The sequence below is a fragment of the Lates calcarifer genome, linkage group LG5 (genome assembly GCF_001640805.2).
Source record: "Lates calcarifer isolate ASB-BC8 linkage group LG5, TLL_Latcal_v3, whole genome shotgun sequence".
Classification (NCBI taxonomy): Eukaryota; Metazoa; Chordata; class Actinopteri; family Centropomidae; genus Lates; species Lates calcarifer.
In genome coordinates, this window is record NC_066837.1 from 6,568,171 (window position 1) to 6,586,474 (window position 18,304).

The 18,304-nt window shown below is 42.6% G+C and overlaps 1 protein-coding gene across 1 annotated transcript in view; it reads right to left on the reverse strand.

Annotated features, from left to right (window-relative positions):
- The window catches only part of frem3 (Fras1 related extracellular matrix 3), a 29,057-nt gene that overhangs the window by 1,684 nt on the left and 9,069 nt on the right, over positions 1 to 18,304 (reverse strand). Inside the window, exons 3-23 of the mRNA XM_018690874.2 lie at positions 11,367 to 11,513; positions 10,188 to 10,418; positions 9,937 to 10,062; positions 9,413 to 9,664; positions 6,217 to 6,366; positions 5,919 to 6,128; positions 5,010 to 5,207; positions 4,759 to 4,923; positions 4,169 to 4,351; positions 3,925 to 4,055; positions 3,230 to 3,388; positions 2,804 to 3,107; positions 2,592 to 2,723; positions 2,152 to 2,483; positions 1,771 to 1,963; positions 1,576 to 1,680; positions 1,111 to 1,238; positions 873 to 1,007; positions 557 to 683; positions 253 to 440; positions 20 to 166 (exon numbers count right to left, since the gene is read on the reverse strand). Of these exons, the coding sequence (XP_018546390.1) occupies positions 20 to 166; positions 253 to 440; positions 557 to 683; positions 873 to 1,007; positions 1,111 to 1,238; positions 1,576 to 1,680; positions 1,771 to 1,963; positions 2,152 to 2,483; positions 2,592 to 2,723; positions 2,804 to 3,107; positions 3,230 to 3,388; positions 3,925 to 4,055; positions 4,169 to 4,351; positions 4,759 to 4,923; positions 5,010 to 5,207; positions 5,919 to 6,128; positions 6,217 to 6,366; positions 9,413 to 9,664; positions 9,937 to 10,062; positions 10,188 to 10,418; positions 11,367 to 11,513 (3,743 nt within the window). The remainder of the gene's footprint in view (positions 1 to 19; positions 167 to 252; positions 441 to 556; positions 684 to 872; positions 1,008 to 1,110; positions 1,239 to 1,575; positions 1,681 to 1,770; positions 1,964 to 2,151; positions 2,484 to 2,591; positions 2,724 to 2,803; positions 3,108 to 3,229; positions 3,389 to 3,924; positions 4,056 to 4,168; positions 4,352 to 4,758; positions 4,924 to 5,009; positions 5,208 to 5,918; positions 6,129 to 6,216; positions 6,367 to 9,412; positions 9,665 to 9,936; positions 10,063 to 10,187; positions 10,419 to 11,366; positions 11,514 to 18,304) is intronic.

Below are 18,304 nucleotides of genomic sequence, written 5' to 3' on the forward strand. Positions count from 1 at the left end.
GTTTAATATCTATCAAGACCTGGAAAAGTGGAGATGAAGACAGTGTGAAGCCATCTGATCCTGGTTGTTTGACCAAAGGCAGCGCTCCAGGTGTGTCTTGGGCCAGTGTGGCCTTAAAAGCAACATCACCAAATGCTGAAGCTTGAGTCTCTGGCTGGGCCTTGTCCTGCAGAACAATACAAACAGAAATCAGATATGGGATCTACTTCTTTTGGCTTCTACACCCCTTAAGTATTGTCCTTTACATCTTACCAGGATCTTAAATCTGTAAAGCAGAGAGGGAGCGTCCGCCAGGCATCCGTACTCCTTGTTAGTGGGGTTGTATTTGGGAACATAACCATCTGCTCCTGTGCAGAGGAAGACTTTCTCAATGCTGCAGGAGAAGGAGTCACCCAGGTTCTGGACTGGGTCCACCATCACACGACCGAAGATCATAGAGCCTGAAGCAAAGGACAGATGAAAAGGTAAGGGGGATGATACAACATGGGGTTCTTCAGGGGTCACGGTCATCGACTGTAATATTATTTATCACCACTAGATGGCAGCGTTGTAGTACCTTCTGAAAAAGCAGTATCAGTCCCCTCTCCAAAGCCCATGGAGCCATCCGACAACCACAACTCCTTCTTGGACAGCAGGAACATCTGAGTATTGAGGCTAAACTCAGCTGCTACTGGGTCACTCACCTGGAGAACATTATTTTGAGATATTAAGACACTTAAAACCTTTATTGACAAATGTAACTAAACTAACCAAAGTAACACAGTATTAATCTTGTGTTAAAGACTAAATGACTCCTATGTTGGTGTCTGTTCTCACTATTGTGGAGGAAAGAAATATTGCTTGGGGATTTTTGTCAGGATATCTGGGCTAACCTGCTGGAAGCGTATGTCCATGTCAAAGGTAAGAGGCTCTCTTGGGTGGCAGACAGGAGGGATGCTGAACTCCCCATTGGGGGAGGCAATGCAGGGGGTCAACTTCACAGTGTAGGTCCCAGAGTAGTCTCGCACCTGTATGTCACACAGAGAACACAGGAACAAATGTTGGTATTTTGTATAACGTTTGTGAATTCTTTACTACAGCAAGGAAAGTTTTCACTCCATATTGACTCACAGCAAAGTCTGAGACAAAACTCCACTGCTGCATGGGCTGGTTGTACGTAGGCTCAGTCCTGACCAGGTTGAGGGTGAACGTCAGTCCAGGGTGGTCAGCACACATCACCATGGATGACACGCTGGTTCCTGAAAACAAACATTGTTTGTAAGTCATAAATCTCTGAAGCTGCATTTTGTCCAAATTAAAACTAGCAACAGTGTCCACCCTTTTATTTATAGAGTGACCTTTTGTATTGTTTGTGCCACTTGCTTCCTAACTGTAAACGCCACAGGGTGATTTTGACATTTGCTGAAATGACCTCTGGCACTTTCACACAGGAAGGACCCCTAATGTGGAACTCCAGAAATAGATGAAGAGAGGATGTGGGCCACAGGGTAATCCAATAGGAGGCTGCTTGTATAGAATGACCACACAGGATAGGTTTAGGGTGTGTGTGTGCGCATTAGGGCACCACACTCTTACCTGGATGAGACATAACAAACTGTCCCCTGAAGCGAGCCTCGGTCTTGAAGTTGACAACCAGGCGGCCCTCCTCATTAATACGCATGCTGGTGGGGTACATGGCTCCTATAACAGAGAAAGTTTTACAGTATTTAGAAAACAGATTTTCTCTCTCTGTCAGCACCGACAGGGAGCAGCATTGCTCCGAGAACGTACCTTGTAGCTCAGCCTCAGGAGGGCTGCCAATGCCGTCCTGCCACAGAATGGCTGTATCATACACAAAGGTGAGTTTGAGCTCTGACTGGAGGTCAAAGTGCTGCCAGCCCCCCACAGCCACAGGAGAGTGGAAGACGTAGGATACAAATAGTGGAACACGCAAGGTGACATAGGACTGGACGAGGTTCAGTACCTAAATAAGTGGGAAAACAGACACTGTAGGACATTTATACACCAACAGAGGACATAATATAAAAGTGGATGGTGCACTGCTAATGACGAGCTACAATAATTTCTTCCATTTTTTATGCTCACTGTCCCAGACAGTTTACAAACAGTGTACATTTGCGTATGAGCAAACCAACTGATTGTATTTCCTACCTGTCCATCTGTGCCTATGGAGCCTCCACAGTCATTTAGCAGCTCTGACATGTCATAGTAGCTGGTGAACTCCCAGAGGCAGGACTCTAAGTTGAGGTTCCTGTAGAAGCGCAGAGAGTTGGCTGAACGCATGATAACGCTGTACTGGTAGGGTGAAGTCTCGCCAATGATCTCCGGGTTCTTTGTTGCGTCGGTGATGAAGCCATGGCCGGTTTGGATCTCATTGAAGTCCAGTAAGTTGGAACAACGGTGGTTGCCCACACGTGTGCCATCTGGGCTCAGTGTAAGCTCAAAGTTGGAGAGAGGTCTTGTGGAGATCACTGGTAACATGCCTGTCGAGAGGGGAAAGCTTGTTCTTATCACACAAGATAAGGATTTAGTTGAGATGAATGAATAATAATGATCATATATCACTACTTAATAGAAGAGTTACTGCTCACCATCCATGTGAGGCATGTTGACAGTCAGTTTGATTAGGTTGGGGAAGTCTGGGTCATCTGGGCCGGTGTAACGGATCTTTGCAGAGAAAGGCTCAGCTCCAACAGTACCAGGGATACGAGGCTGACACATACCTGCAAAGTAGTTAAAACAATTAATCCACAACCAAACAAATCTGCACTGATCACCCATGTCTCCTCTGCCTTCCACTCACCCTCCTCCTTGCTGATCACAACAATGGGACTGGACAGCTCCAGTCCCGCATCTCCATTGGCATTGAAGGCTCTTGCTGCACACTGAATTCTGGAGCCAGCTTGGAAGTAGATTGAATCTAAGGTGATGGACTTGGTGTTGGTGAAGAAAGTGTTAGTGTCCACCTCCCTCATGGGGCTTGTCACTCCATCTGACCCAGTGGGGGCGCTGACCAGCCAGCGGTACTGGGTAAGGGTGTCATTGATGTTCTCCGCAGAGCAGATGGAACCAGTTTTATCAAAGTCATGGTACTTAGGGTTGCAGGCCTGCCAGAGAGGACAAAACGGACGCTGAATGAATACATATTTCCTCTTAAATTTTTTAACAATAATGACTGGTTCAGTTGGTAAGCTTTAGAGCAGTGTGGAAAAAGTAACATCCCACTCACCGTCACACACACAACAGGGTATCCATTGGGTGGATGGGGCTTGTCTTTGGTTTTAACTGTGTCATCGTACATGAGCAGGGAAACCACCTGGGGCACTGCGGGGAAGGTAACATCTGCTACACTGTCCATCTCCTCGATGTACACAATGGCCTTGTTCATCTACCAAGAAGAAAGGCATCGTTATGACCCCATCACATAATGTAAATTCATTCATTCATAACCTCTGCTGAGGTGTTTTTTGGTCCAGTTCATGGATAAATGAAAATACTGCAGCCCTACTCATGGGATGTTTCCCCTGAGCCCTTCCTAGGTCAATTAGCCATTCTTTCATCCCCAGTAAAAGCACAAAACGGTTTAGTCAGAGGTAACCTATTTCTGTCACGTGAACGATACATGCCTGATGTGGAGTATATGGGTAGAATGTCACAGTTCTGTTTATAGGTTCGTCTACTGTTTGGCTCTGTTGGGACATTCCCCTCAGCATCTCATTCCAGAGGGAAAAGCTTTTTATAAGACCCTGTGGTTCAGGCGCGCTGACAGCAATGCCAGCTGCTGCCTGGCTATTTTAACACAGGCTGACATGACAAGGCGCATGCTCACGTGTGTAGATTTGCAGTACTGTACATGTGCACACCAGGACCTGCTGTTGATTGAGTGTATTGGCTTTTGTGTGCGCCGTGGGGTCTTTGTCTCACCTGTATTTCAGCCACCATGTTGTCATCAGGCTTCATGTGAACAGTGAAGGCCTCCCTCATCTCTCTCTGACCGTCGTATAGGATCTCAATCTCCACAAAGTGTTCCCTCTCGCCCTCCTTGAACTCCACATCTTAGAAACCCAGACAATCAAGTGAGGAACAATCAAAAACATAAAAGTCTCAAACATATATTTGTAGCAGGAGGGACTGTGGAAGCTAATGTGCCATTAAATCAGGTTCTTACCCTCTGACAGCGGGTTGTAGTCATCTCCAGAGGTTGCAGAGCCGTCCTTGGTGTGCACTCTCACCACTGAGACCTTTGAGGTGTCTCCAATACGCAGGATAGGAATCTTCACTATAGCCACATCTCCTTTGACCTGAGGTTCACGCACACTGTACTTGATCTCAGAGAAACGGATGATGGACTCTAGAACAGGAAATAAATTGAACTCATGAGAGAAACACAAGCGGTTTACTTATTGTCTGATGCAGTAAAAATATTTTTTTAATAATGGATGGATCAAAAATAATTTGTAATTATGTGTATCAGTATCCTGCCTGACATTTTTAGCCTACTTGATATAAACACATGCTTCCCTTACTGGTTCAGCTGAAACAGTTATGAATGAGGTGCTTTGCTCAAGAGCACTGCAGCAGTAGTTCTTAAAAAGAGGTGAGAGGAGATTATTCTTTCCATCAACATTACTGAATCACTTTGCTCTCATTCATTTGCTACAGCTGTCCTGAGGGTATTGGTTTATGTACGGTTTTAATGAATTTTGTTTCGTTTAAATATTTTCCTAGAATATTTCCTCTTATTTATAAAGCACTCACTGTCTTTTTCATCTGTGACTGTGACCAGTGCCTCCTTCTGCTCCCCAACAGAGGCTCCGTATGGAGACTTGCTCTTTGGATTTCCCAGGACCAAGCGGAACTCCTCGTCCTCTTCATGGATAGAGTCGTCCATCAGACTAACCACACACGGCTTCTCTGACTCACCTAGAGAAGAATCATTAACGTGCTTAGTTAGGTGCTGTAGGTTGGTGTGGAACAGACACATTAAAATGAAGAGAGGCATGTCTCACCTGGTAGGAAAGTGATGATTGATGCATCAGTGTTGGGCCTCTCACTATAGTCCATCATGACTTGAGCAGAGCCCTGGCGAGTGTAACAGCGCACTGTGGATTGGAGGCTGATGTCTCCACTGCGGTACACTATGGCTTTTACCTCCCCGTCAGACTCGTCCACCTTGTAGCTGCCCTCCTTAAACTGAACCTTAGGCACTGTTAGGACAATAATCAACCTGTTAGAAGAGAGTCTCACTGGATTTGAGTGAGCCTAGTGATGGCAATTACATTTAGCCCAGCAGAATTACTGTATGCAGATACAAGGACATTTCAAAAAAATGTAATAATGTATTAGTCAACAAATATAACAGCTATGAAGCATTCATAGTATAATATACCAGTAGTTGTAATAATATACAATGATGTCACCTGTGAATGAATATATAAGCGTTAAAACAATCAACAAATGTTTGATATTAGACATTGAAACTGTTTGAAGGCAACAACAAAACCAAATGTTTTGTAGTTTGTTATTTATAAAAGTATTACAAAAACTTCAGACTATATTAAGACATAAACACTTTTAAACAGGCCTATGAAGGATTTGTACATTTGTATAATGACTATGCAAACACATATGTAACAATGTCCTTAGGTGTGCTTACAACTATCCAGGAGTATGTTATATTGACCTTTGTTAATTGTTGATGTACTGTTAATGCTAAAGAGGGGAATAAAAATCAAGTGTTGCAATTTTTTCCAGAATTGTGCATAAATTTGTTAAATTGTATTTTTCAACCCACAATCAGAGAATTTCCATATAGATTATTCTATCATTTCATATACAGAATATGGCAAATAGTTATTGTTGGCTTGGATATACCATGAATATATATTGTATGTTTTGTTTCTGTATTTGACACTCACGGTCAGTGACGGTATCATTGATCGTGATGGTGGTCTTGCTTGGTTCTCCTAGCACAGCGTTCATGGGCATCCGTAACACAAGGTCAAAGGTCTCAGGCCCCTCCAGCTCCGGCTGACCCAGATCATCCAGGATGGTCACTCTAAATGTCTGCATTGTCACTCCAGGAGCAAAGTCTAGGTTGCGACTAATGCCGACGTAGTCTAATCCAGCTGCCAGATGGAGAGGAAGCCACAAATTAACACTGCAGTGTGAAATCATGACAGAGTGCTGCTGATTCTGTCAAACTGCTGAGTTTACCTTCTGCTGAGACGGGATCACTCTTCCTGGAGCGGACGGTGACGGTAGCTGTCTTGGACAGATCGGTCCCTGTCCTCCAAACCTTCACTTCAACATAGCCTGAACTTTCATCCACAATATATTCAGGTTCCCCAAAGTACAACGAGGGCTCTGTGGGATTTGGGGAAAAAAAAAAAAAAAAACAGAAAAGTACAGTGGGTTGGAGGTGGCAGGGTGGTGCAGTGGTTAGCACTGTTGCCTCACCTGATTTGCAAAACAAATATCATGCCCAAGTCATTGCTAAAACACAATTTCAAACAGCTTCACCATCGTGTCATTTTGTCATAGTCTGCTGTATTTTTGGTATTTGTCAGAACAAGAGTGTATTTTAATCAACCACTGACATTTGCATATTTGTGGTTAACTGCTACACGTATTTTGTGATCAGGTTCAGGGACAGACTGACATGAATAGCTGAGCAAACTCCCTCATTTTTTGACTCAGCACAGGAAGAGAGCTGTCATCCCTCTTATCCTGTCCTCCTTCCACCTTCCTCCCCATTTATCTAAATCCAGACAGCTCTGTCTGAACTCAACGCCAAAGGGTCGAGGATACACCCGAAGAATAAGGCGTGTGCTTGTGTGTGCCCCACAGAATGATGCATTAGTGAAGGGATGTTCTGATGATAGAGCAGACGATAAGCACTAGAGGAGAGCGGGTGGCAGAGACAGAGAGGCAACCTTCCACTTTGCAAAGAGAGAGGGCAAGAATTCAGACCCCTGGAACACAATGTCAATTCATCTCTCTTCACTTCTGTATAAAGCTTGTTTTCATCACACTCTGTCCAGCCAGTGCTCTTAAAGATCAACTGATAGAGGTGCAGATCTAGGCCTTAAGCTTTTTTGGACTATAAACTAAGACACAAGTATAGACAAGGTAGAGACAGAAATCCCAAGTGCAAATTATGGTACCAATTTCAAATAAAGCATGCTTGGAGTTTGTGAATAGTAATTATAGGTGTTAATGATACTTGGTAAATTATTTACCATTGCTTTATAGATCAAACAATCATTAAGAATGCTGAATTAAAAGAGAAAGCAAGTGAGGGGTAAGCAAGGGATATTTCACATATCGCCATCCCCAAACTTCAACCACATCAACAGGTCTAAACTCATTTTAACCACTATAACTAAAGCCATTTGTTACAATGTATAAACATATGATAATAGGTGCCTTATTAGCAAGTGATACCTAAATTATTTAAGCTGCTGCCAGGGAGGTAACCCTGGTGAACTTCTGAACTTACTGTTTTGTAGTATAGTATGGTAAATATTGGGAACAACTTATCAATTCTTCCATTTACAAGAGAAAAGTTTAATACATATGCACTTAAACACACTTTTGCTTAACTGAATACACTTGGTACGATTTGACCATTATTATATCGACTAATATTAGCAAATAACAGACTTTAAATAGATATTGCTAAGCAACTGACTTACCGAGTCCCTCTGGAGACTTTATGACTCATCTTTACTGGTGGTATTGTTACATTACATGATTTGCATTATTTTCAGCGTTATCCTGTAAGTGTCACTTATGGCAGCAAGTTGAGAGTGACGTCCTAATTTTGTCTATTTAAATGTTCTGTGAAAGTGCTGTTTGTTGAACGTGATGAAGCCTATAGGCCAAAAAAAAAAAAAAAACAGCAGTTTTGACAATAAAGGTGCTCTCAATTATTGGTGCTTGAGCAGCATTGGCAGATCTTGGGCTTATTTAGAAACTGACTGATACTGCAACTGACAACTGATGTCTAAGGACAGATTTCTGGCACACTTTCAATGTCTTTCTGCCTTCAAGCCAGCTATTTAGTACCAGAGGGGTTGTATGGGGAAATGAGTGCCAACATGGCAACCTTAAAGATCAGTGGGAGGAATAGCCAGACAAATACTGTAACAATAGAGGCTAGATGCTGGCGAGAGTCCAAACCACAAGTTTACTCAGGCAGGCAGATGGTTTTACACACACGCGCAGACACACACACACACACACACACAGAACCAGATTTATGGTGGGGTGTTACTTCAGGACCCACCAAGAAGTGGAACCACAATAGAGGTTTACACTGAGGATTCTTCTCTTGTCTCTTTACGTGTCTGGGAATGCACGCTGATTATTTATACATAAACTTCTGTTCCAAATTGCATGGGAGGCATGCTTGTTCTGTGAGCAGGTCTTTCACTACAAGAGGCAAGTGCAGGAAATTAGCCTCAGTGAAAGGTGGAAGAGACAGAGGAGAAATGTGAGGAGGACAAAATGAGTCTGGTTGCAAAAGAAAGACAAAAAGAACTGCAAGGATTTTAAGAATTGAGAGCTATCATTTGCCATGTTTTTAGACAATGACAAATTTGTGATTGATCGCTTTAAAAAACTGCATTCCTTCTCACGTTGAAAATGGAAATGCAGAGAGTCTAATATATTTAGCACAAAGAGGCAGAACTGCACTGAATACCATCAAACAGAGGAACAGAGTGAAAACATGCCAGTCATTTGGATTCCCTGAACAATAGTCCCTCTCTCTCCACCACCTGCCTTTTGGTCCCTGCAGACAAAGGGATGCCCTGTGTTTCCCCCTGAGTTCCTCTGAATGCCAATGAGGACGGGGGTCGGTCGAGAAACACAGTGAGGTTTAAAGTCCTTTTATCTGTCACACAGGCAGATGTAGCGTAACATCCACGGAGGCCACCATTCTCCACCTCAACACCTGTCTATTGTTATCTTGTTTCTAACACTCAAGACAGACAGACGCAGACAGACAGAGTGTGGTGGATGAATGAGACAGAGTGTGTAAACAGAGAAGTTAGTCTCAGGCATGGAAAAGGTAATGGACCTGAAATCACTGTAAATCCATTAAGGCAAGTACAGTATCCAGGGCTTTTGTTTTGGCAACTGGGGTTATGGTGCTGTCTGTGCACTTTTGGTGGATTAACGGTGTGCAGATACCAAAATGGCAAAGTAGAGCATCAAAGGGGCACTGAGCTGCAGGATCACCAACACCTGCTACCATGACCCGACCCTCTGTAGGACTGTAACTACACATGATGTCATCTGTTCCTGACCTCGCATTTCCACGAGTACCCATGAGAAGATCCCAAGAGAAATGGGCTCGTTACTTACAAGTCTATCTATCTATCTATCTATCTACCACTCTACTTACCATCATCACTGTCTGCCAAGATGGTGACTTTGGCGGTTGGGAAGTTGGCGCCCACTTGGCCACCCATGGGCATGCTGAGGCTGACGTTGAAGCTCTCCTCCTCCTCATACAGCGAGTCATCGATGATGATGATGCGACAGAGTTTCTCACGCTCGTCCTTATCGAAACGCAGGACGCTGGTGTGGTCCTCAGGCCGGGTGATGTAGTCAGAGTAGGACAAGACAGTGCTAGGTATGGTGCCGGTGGCCGTGGCTGAGGAATTGTGGGAGGAAATTGGATGGGAGTACAATTAAATGATTGCAGACACAGTTTTAGCACAGAAGACTACAAAAAGGGTAAACATAGGAAAAATAGCTGTCTACACATTCACATTTGCTCCTTTAACTACCTTATATTTACAGTAATTATCCTTGATAAAAGCTTCACTGTTTGATGTTGGAATTTTTGACGTGTGATACTTTGTCCTTGTTTCCATTTGGCTTTTTTTGTGTAAATTCTTCTCTCTCCATACAAGTTCAGCTTACCTTGCTGAGTGAAACAAACAACCATGAGTTCCTGACTGGCATCTCCTGAGCGCCGTACAGGCACTAACAGCTCTCCAATATCCTCCTCGATCTTGAACTCTGCTTGTGGAATGAACACTGTTGATTCTGTTTTGGAAAAGAAACAATGAGGACAAATAATCATGAGTAAATTTCTTCACTTATAAAATATATTCAGGTCAATATTTTTGGTGGTAAAACTTTTTAAAAAATCTCAAATATCAGATTCTTACCATCTCCAGGATCCACTATCTCCACTGTTGCGATGTCTGGAAACTCCAGCACCGCCATGACTGGGTCTGACAACTGTATCTCAAAGGTCTCTGAGGTTTCAAACTCCTGGTCTGTGAAGATCTTCACCCTCCAGGTAGCTATAGTCTGGCCAGGGTTGAACTGGACCTGTTTCTGGGCTTTACCACGGAAGTCCTTATCCTTCTCAGCTGTGCCATCCTTTGTGGCAATACCTGAGGGAGAGGGATGTACGTGTTTTGAGATGCAACATTAAAGACTCAAGTGCTGATTTAAGCAGCTGTGAGATCTCTAAGAACACCATTTTTTGTCCTGTGCTTATCCCATGCTTAAAAATTTGAGTACAAGCAGTCAACAATGGAAATCATGATTTAGGTACTGTATGTAAGAAACCACAGAACCACATCATACATGTATTATCTGAACAGATTAGGTTTATCCCATGTTAAAATCTGTGTCTGTAATGTATTATCTTGTTTCTTCCTTTGCATTCCCCTTGCATCTTCAAAGACATATGTTGTTATAAATATAAGTGTCAGTGACCGACATGTTGACATTTCCTTGTGACCTTTCTAGAAAGATCATATGTGCTCTCAATCACACCTCTATCTCAGACAAAAGAGGAAATGGAGCACCAGTAAAACAAGAAAACAAAAGATTTGCACAATTTAGAACAATTCTAGGTTGTTGATTAAGTTTTCGTCAATCTAACTGTGGTGGTAAACTGAGGACACCCTGTAGCCTCAGAGGAACAGATTTCAAATAAGTAGGTTATGTTGACATTTTATAGCAGGACTGGCCTTTGAGATGACACATAAATTACATAATACAGTCAAGCGAACAGTTTAAGAGGCAATATTTCTTTGTGAAACTGTCAGTTTAATAAGGGCATGTTACCATCATGTTTCATATCAGTTTATTAGTGACACAAATGATACAGACACACAAAAATAAAAATGGGGAAAAAATATTTTTGTAAAAAAATTTAGATATAATGATAAGATTTCTCTGACTTTAGCTTAAGTCACTACAGATAGTTCATGAATGTACGTGATTTCTAAAATTAAGTTAATTCATTCAGTTTCAGTCAGTCAAGAAACAAAAAAAAATCTGTTTCAAAGTTTACACATCAGGATAGATGTTAAACAATTGTCAACACTTACTGACAAAGGAGGTTTCCCCCAGGTAACCTCTGCGTTTCAGCGTCACCTCCAGGAATTTGGCGTCCTCATCCACCAAGTAATACTCCCTCTCCAATGAGATCCAAGCCCAGTTGAGCCGGAAAGGCTGAGGCTTTAGTTTGTTTCCACCTAACGAGGGAGAGAGAGAGAGAGAAAAAGCTTAATGCCTCAGTACTTAATTTGAAAGACCTCCTCACTGCACAGTACAATAAGGAAACAATCTGTTTTGTTCATATTAGGAGCCAGTGAGGCATATAAACTGCAATTTGCTTCAGGCTAAAGGATAAAAGGAATCAAAGAGCCATTTTAATTTTGGAAGTGAAACATGATAACTTAATACCAGGGCTTCCCTAAACCTCACTTCACAGAGCTTCAAGAAGAGCTGCTTCACTGCGTATTTCCCATGACTGTCATCCACCTCTACCTAATGCACTGCCATATTCTCTACGCTCAGTTGCATAAAAGCATAAATATACTGTCCATCATCTTCTTATGGAAAAAATCTGTCATAATTTATTTTATTTCATTAATGAGCTGGCTTGTTCGGAGTCTCACCCCATCATGTCCACGCTCTGTCGCTCTCCCTCTCAAACAAGGTAAAGTTTAAGTGTGAGCAGCAGTGCGGCTTCTTTTTGCTCTAATAGTGACCTCACAGGGTGACTGCAAAGACATACTTCATTATTCCACTGTCTGAAACTAATATCACCTTATCTTACTATGTTTATTCTCCGAAAGTATGAAGCATATTCACTGTATCAGTCCTGAATCTCATAGAACATTTGATCCTCATTTAGTTTAGCTCCTCTTTATTATCTGTGAGAGAGGCCCTGCTTGTAAAACACACATCAGAACAAAACACTCGACATGAATCATCCAAAGCTCAGAGTCACCTGCTGCTGATCCACAACTACAGGCCCATTCCTGTCCTTAATCCACACTATCTCATGACTCATGTAATCCCTAAAACTGTCAGCTCAGTTTTGGTCATTGACTTGATTCTGACTGCTTCAGAGATATTTAAGATTACGGAATTCTGCTGCATAACGTAAATGTTTTTTAACAACAGCGGAGAAACGCCCTAATGTCTCATCCTTCTGTGAGACGAGCCTGGTGACCTGTGACTTGGGAGATGTGAAATGGGTCAGGCTTGGCGGAGTCTTTGAATTGGGGAGGTTAGAGAGGGTAGTCTCTCTTTAGTCTTGCAAGGCTGGTCATGCTGACAGCGGCCCTGTTGACCTAACTCTGTTAAGGACACTTCAAGACCCTTAGAGGAGTGAGGGAACTTCACTGGTTCAGAAGAAACAAACAGCAATTCGGCAAAACTAAAAACAATGGTTATCTGATGTGATATATAATACACAAAGGTGAACTGGACATCATACTTGTCAACGGAGCATGAAAAAAAGCAAATACTGGCACAGAACGTCTACACAATAAACCAGCACGGAGCTCAGTTTTGCCTCAGTGAGGAAGAAAGAGGCTGCAGTCTTTATGCTATGTGAGTGGGAAGAATGAAAACACTGGGGGGCTGAGTGTGGGTATTCAGGATCGGAGAGGGGCCACTTCCTCAAACCCACATGTCAACACTGAAGCCAAACCAGGCCGAGTCGCAACAGGGGACGAACCACACTCACCAAAAAGACAGAAGCATGTTAAGATGGAAGTGATAATGATAAGCCTTTTTCTCTGGAAAAATAATAACATTGGATCATGTCTCTGCTGGAATTAACTAACTGGAAAATGTGATGATGAGACTGTAAACACAAAGGCCCTTTTCTATCTCTTCTCACAAAGACAACCACAAGTTCAAATAATCAGAGTACCGCTTATTCTGTCTATTCTATCCATTTTGTCCATCTATCCACACACAGACATGGAGAAAGGTGACATGGAGCAGCAGAGCTCAGCAGCAGGCACAGCTACCCTCAGCCATGCTCCATGCTCAGGTTTCCAACAGTCATGGCTAAAAATATGGGAAACATGTATCATGTCTGTTTTTGCTCGCCCCAAATTCTTCAAGTGTTGATACAGTACATGTGTAAAATAAGTTTAGAACATATGCCTTTGTTGTATTCTGCACAGAAACTATAGAGAGCCTGTGTTCTGTTCAAGGAATAAACTTCTGACTGATAAGACTTTTGCTTAATCTGCCCTCAAGAAGGAATCAAATTCACATCTCCACAAGAAATGCCTTCATTTCAACCTGATGTACAGTTCCCAAAAAAACAGAAGGTCTTTGACAAGCTTCAATTATCAGATTGTTTCTGTGCTGGAGAAAGTGTGTCCTGGCAGCCAGCCCTGTTTGGAGCTGAAACGAGGAGATGCTTAGTCAGTGGCTATCATCGAGGATTATCAAATGAACACGGGCAAGACAAAAAGCTGCTTCTGTTTTGGCATTGAGCAATCAGCCAGTTTAAGGTTTCTGCATTGCTGCTACAAGGAGTAAAACAATGGAGTTTTTATGAATGAGACCTGACCACAGCTGCCAGGGTACACAGTTCTGAATAAGAGACACCTGTAGTAAAAAACAAGGTATTTTTCATTGTAATAAAAAAAAACACTGATGAGTGAATGAGTCACCCATTACAGTTCTTGAGGTACACATTACACATACACTCAGTGCTATATCTGTATTAAAAACATTTTCTTTTGACAGATCAAGAGTCACAAATTTATAAATAGGCACCGGTCAAACTGACTCAGTAGTTCGGTGTTCAGTTCCTCACTTGTGAAATCATTGTAACAGGCAAACTCAGCAGTGAGTGTTTGGAAAAAAGAGGTGATGAAATGCTACCTGATATGTAGTTGTAAACTGGAGGCACAGGTGTTAACAGGACATACAAGAAATGACATAAGGGGATTATGCATCTTACCACCATGACCATCAAATCAGTATTTGTTCATTCTTAGAGCTATAACTTCTAACTATAACCTTCAGAACTGAATAAAAGTTCACACCACACTGTGGTCAAAAGGTATGAGGAGATATGAATAAGTGACATTTGCTATTTTCCTTGGCCTGTTCAGTGGGATTACAACACTGTGTGGTCAACAGGTGCATTTCTTTTGCTGCACAAGCAGTGTTGCAAATTCCCTTTGTCTAGCATTACTTCGGTCAGTGCTGTTCAAAATGCCAGTTTCATATCTCTTCTTCCTAGCCATGCCTCAGCCTTCACCCTCATTCACTGCTAAGTGATGGAAAGTTACAGTATATATAACATAACCTAAGCACAACAATCCTCTCGCTGGGCTCAAGATCATCAAAGCAAAGATCTTTCTCTGTCTTTGTCCGTCTGTCTGTCTCTCCTTCCCACCACAATCTCCTATATTATGTGGAGCAGAGTGACAGCTGTACTCCACACCCCCTGCCTCCCCCCTTGAAGTCCCCCTTCCTCCCTGTGTCGGCTTTGTTCACTCAGGGGATGAACAACTGAGAAGGACAGCAGGCCACAGTCTGGGTGGGCTAGATCTACCACCATGGCATGCCTCCCTGCCTGCCTCCACATTGTTCACACGAGTGTAAGAGAGGGGAATATCCCTTTCTCTCACTTCTATTGTACATGCTGTCAGACATTGAGGCTGGAGTTGGTAAGAGCCTCAACAAATCAAGAAATAATCAAGATGCCAGACTTCCCGGGGTAACACAGTACTTCAGAGAGAGATGAAAATGGCTTAACTTTGCCCAGAACAGAAAATGACAAATTAAAGACCTGGGAGAAAAATAGCTGCAAACATAGAAGTCCAAATAGCTGCTTTGACATGAATTTAAACATGACTGATGGTCTAATTTATTACCATTTTTATGGCACACATACTATATTAGACTGGCCATCAAATCTAATACACACAGTCAGTGCCTGGCTCAGCTCACATTTCCATTAGCTTTTCAAACTGACAATCATCATAACTTCAGCTGGGGTGAAATGTTTTATAGCCTGCACGTATTTCTAAATGTCCCTGTTAGCAGCTATTTAATAAATTAGCTTCAGTGTGATTGATGCTAATCGCTGACATGGAAGGAATATTAAGGAAGTGCAACAAAGTTTTGCTGTTTTAGGACCTTGGTGTAACTAACTGGATCCTCTCCAAACCCTCATTAAAAGCTGCTTGACTTATTTTAGTGCAGAAAGTCACGTAAGTGGCACATATAGGTTCTTTTGGTACACAATTTAACTAAAAGTCATTAGTTAATTGGATGCGAGTACAGCATGGCAGAATGAGTCAGCAGAAGAGTGCTCTTCAGAAAATGTATCCAATATCCTGCATCAGCAAAGCAACATCAAAACACATACATGACATTACAGCCTCAGATTTTCCCTGCACTAAGCGACCTCGGACAGCACATTCTTCATCGGCTCATATTTACACAGCCATGCTGCCTGTACCATACATAGATGCAGTGGGATAGTGGGTCAGGCCGGAGATATCACTGGAAAGGAAGGTCAATATGAGGCTTTGACGTTCACCAACATGATGCAAGGACAAGCAACCTTCTAAGAATATCTTCATCAAGTGACAAGCATTGCCATTATTGCATTTCCTCATTAATCATCCCGTTGATATAAATACTGTGGAGGTTCCAGTCAGCTATGTGTGGTATTTAAATATCAGAGTATTTTTTAAAGTATGTTCTATTAAATCAAATGTCAAAAGTTGATCTTCATTTTGATTTTTCTTGTACATTTCAATAAAGAAATAAAGAGATTTTTCAAATAGTGCGAGCTTGGCTTAGCTTCCGCTCTGCGTTCCAAGGAATTCATGTTAGGAATGCTACATGATTAAATGTATTAATAACTGCAATCATTCCTTCCGGACTGTGGCAGCATGGATTGTAAATCGACACATTACAGCGGCTGGTTTACTGCTTCTGTTCAGGACACTGAAGTGATCTCTGGAGGATGTTGACACGGCCTGAGAGCCACATCCTCTTAGACCCTTGCTTGCCACATTTGGCATGGTGACACCAACGTCTGCAACAAAAAACAAACCAAACTAAAACCACTCTATTCTGTGTAGAATGGACGAGAGGAAAGCCGACATAAACAAAAAGGTTAGGGATTTTCACAGACAATATTCAATCTTGTACCATGTTAGCACACACAAGTCCAACAACAATAATTATGTAGAAACAAAACAGAGCTGAGTCTAAAACCACAGTAGCCCTCTCCATCTGTACTTAGTGGTGCTTAAAGCGAAATGTCAACATGCTAACATGCTCATGTAGTTTTGTCATAAACCAAAGAATTGGACATTAACACTTGATGAGAGTTAAGGAATGATCAAAGTTAGGTACAGTCGTGTTGCAAGAGGAAAAGTCAAGGCCACTAAAATCAGGAGGATACATCCCCTGGGTACCATGGAGGTCTTTAGCAGCTCTAGTGACAATCCATTCAAAAGTTATCAAGATATTTCAGCCTGGATCAAAGAGGTGAACTGCCATCGAAAGAGCCACACCTTAGTGTGGTTAAAAAGAAAAAGACAAGGAAAGGAGTGCAAGAAACTCAATGACAGCTTGGCTAGAGGCAGCAACAGCTTTGCCATATGAGAGGAGATAAGAATAACCACTTGAAGCCATACATCATAACTCTCCACCCCAGCAGCCCCTGAACCACCATAAATCAGGGCAGAAGAAAAAGGACAGAGAACAGAGAACGATACCATCGTTCATTGAAAGGGAGAGGAGAAAAACCTGAGAAGAAGGAGAAGGAAAAGAAATTGAGACGAGGTAATGAGATGAATACACAAAAGAAAAAGAATAGTGATACTCAAAGGGGTCACAGAGGGAGGGAAGGAGGGAGAGTGAGAACAGAGAGTGGGGTGCGGTAGAGGGGGACTGAAAGGCCTCAGCTTCTTCTCGTCACAGGGGACCCTGACCGTGGCACCATTAGCCAGTAAATCTCCTGGTGACTGTTGACACGGGTGACATGTTAGATCCCAAAACACAGTTAGGAAGTAGGGGTGTAACATGGCTCTGTCAATCATTCTGCAGTCCTACTGTACAGCAGAATACACTCACTGCATTGAAGAAAACTAACCAAAGTCTAACTATAGTATTCACATTCATATTCACATTTTATAGCTTTTTTAAATTCGTTTTGTCTCTATTGGTATCATTGCACTCTGCGGGGAAGTGCCCCTCCAGAGCAGGCACCTCTGCAGTGGAAGTCTGCGGCGGGTTATCGAGCTATCTGAGAATGGGTTGGATTTCTGCAGAGCTGGGAACGGGGTGACGGAGGGCTTTGAAAGGGGATCCCTCTGGAGCCTTCCCTCTCACGTACACACCTGTCTGTTCGGGATACCACTGCACTTCCAGGGCCTGCTCTGTCTGTGGCCCTGGAGTCTGGAGTCTCCAAGGAAGTGCATTCCTCCCCCAGCTATGAATGATCACATAACACTCAACCCACTGGAGGTCTGTGATCCCTCTCCAGAGCCAGAAGACTATATTGTTGCTATTGGAAAAACCACAGAGACTGATTCAACTTATCTGAATGCAGAGGCTATGTTCTCTTTTTCTTCTAGTCTCTTAATCAGTTTGATTAGTGTTGCAATGAAATCTGAGACTATCTTACACCTAAGGTTGGCAGACTAGACTCTAAAGACAAAGATCTGACATGTAAATATTGCACCAGTCCTGAGAATTAGAAACGAACATAAAGCTACAGATGTCCCAACACGTCTGAAAGTGAGTAAGGGCTTCGTCTCTTAGCCTGTGGCTCACTGGGCCCATGCCTAATGGACAAGGATGTATGCAAACTGTGTATCCACTTGTAAAAACAAGTATTTATTGCCTCAGTAACCCACACTTTGAATGGCTTTGGGGAGTTTCTGACCTGGTCACTTGCACACAGGTTATTGCTTTTCCCATAGAAAATTCCCAGCAGACAGCAAGAATGAACCAAGTTGAACTACAGTTTGTATTT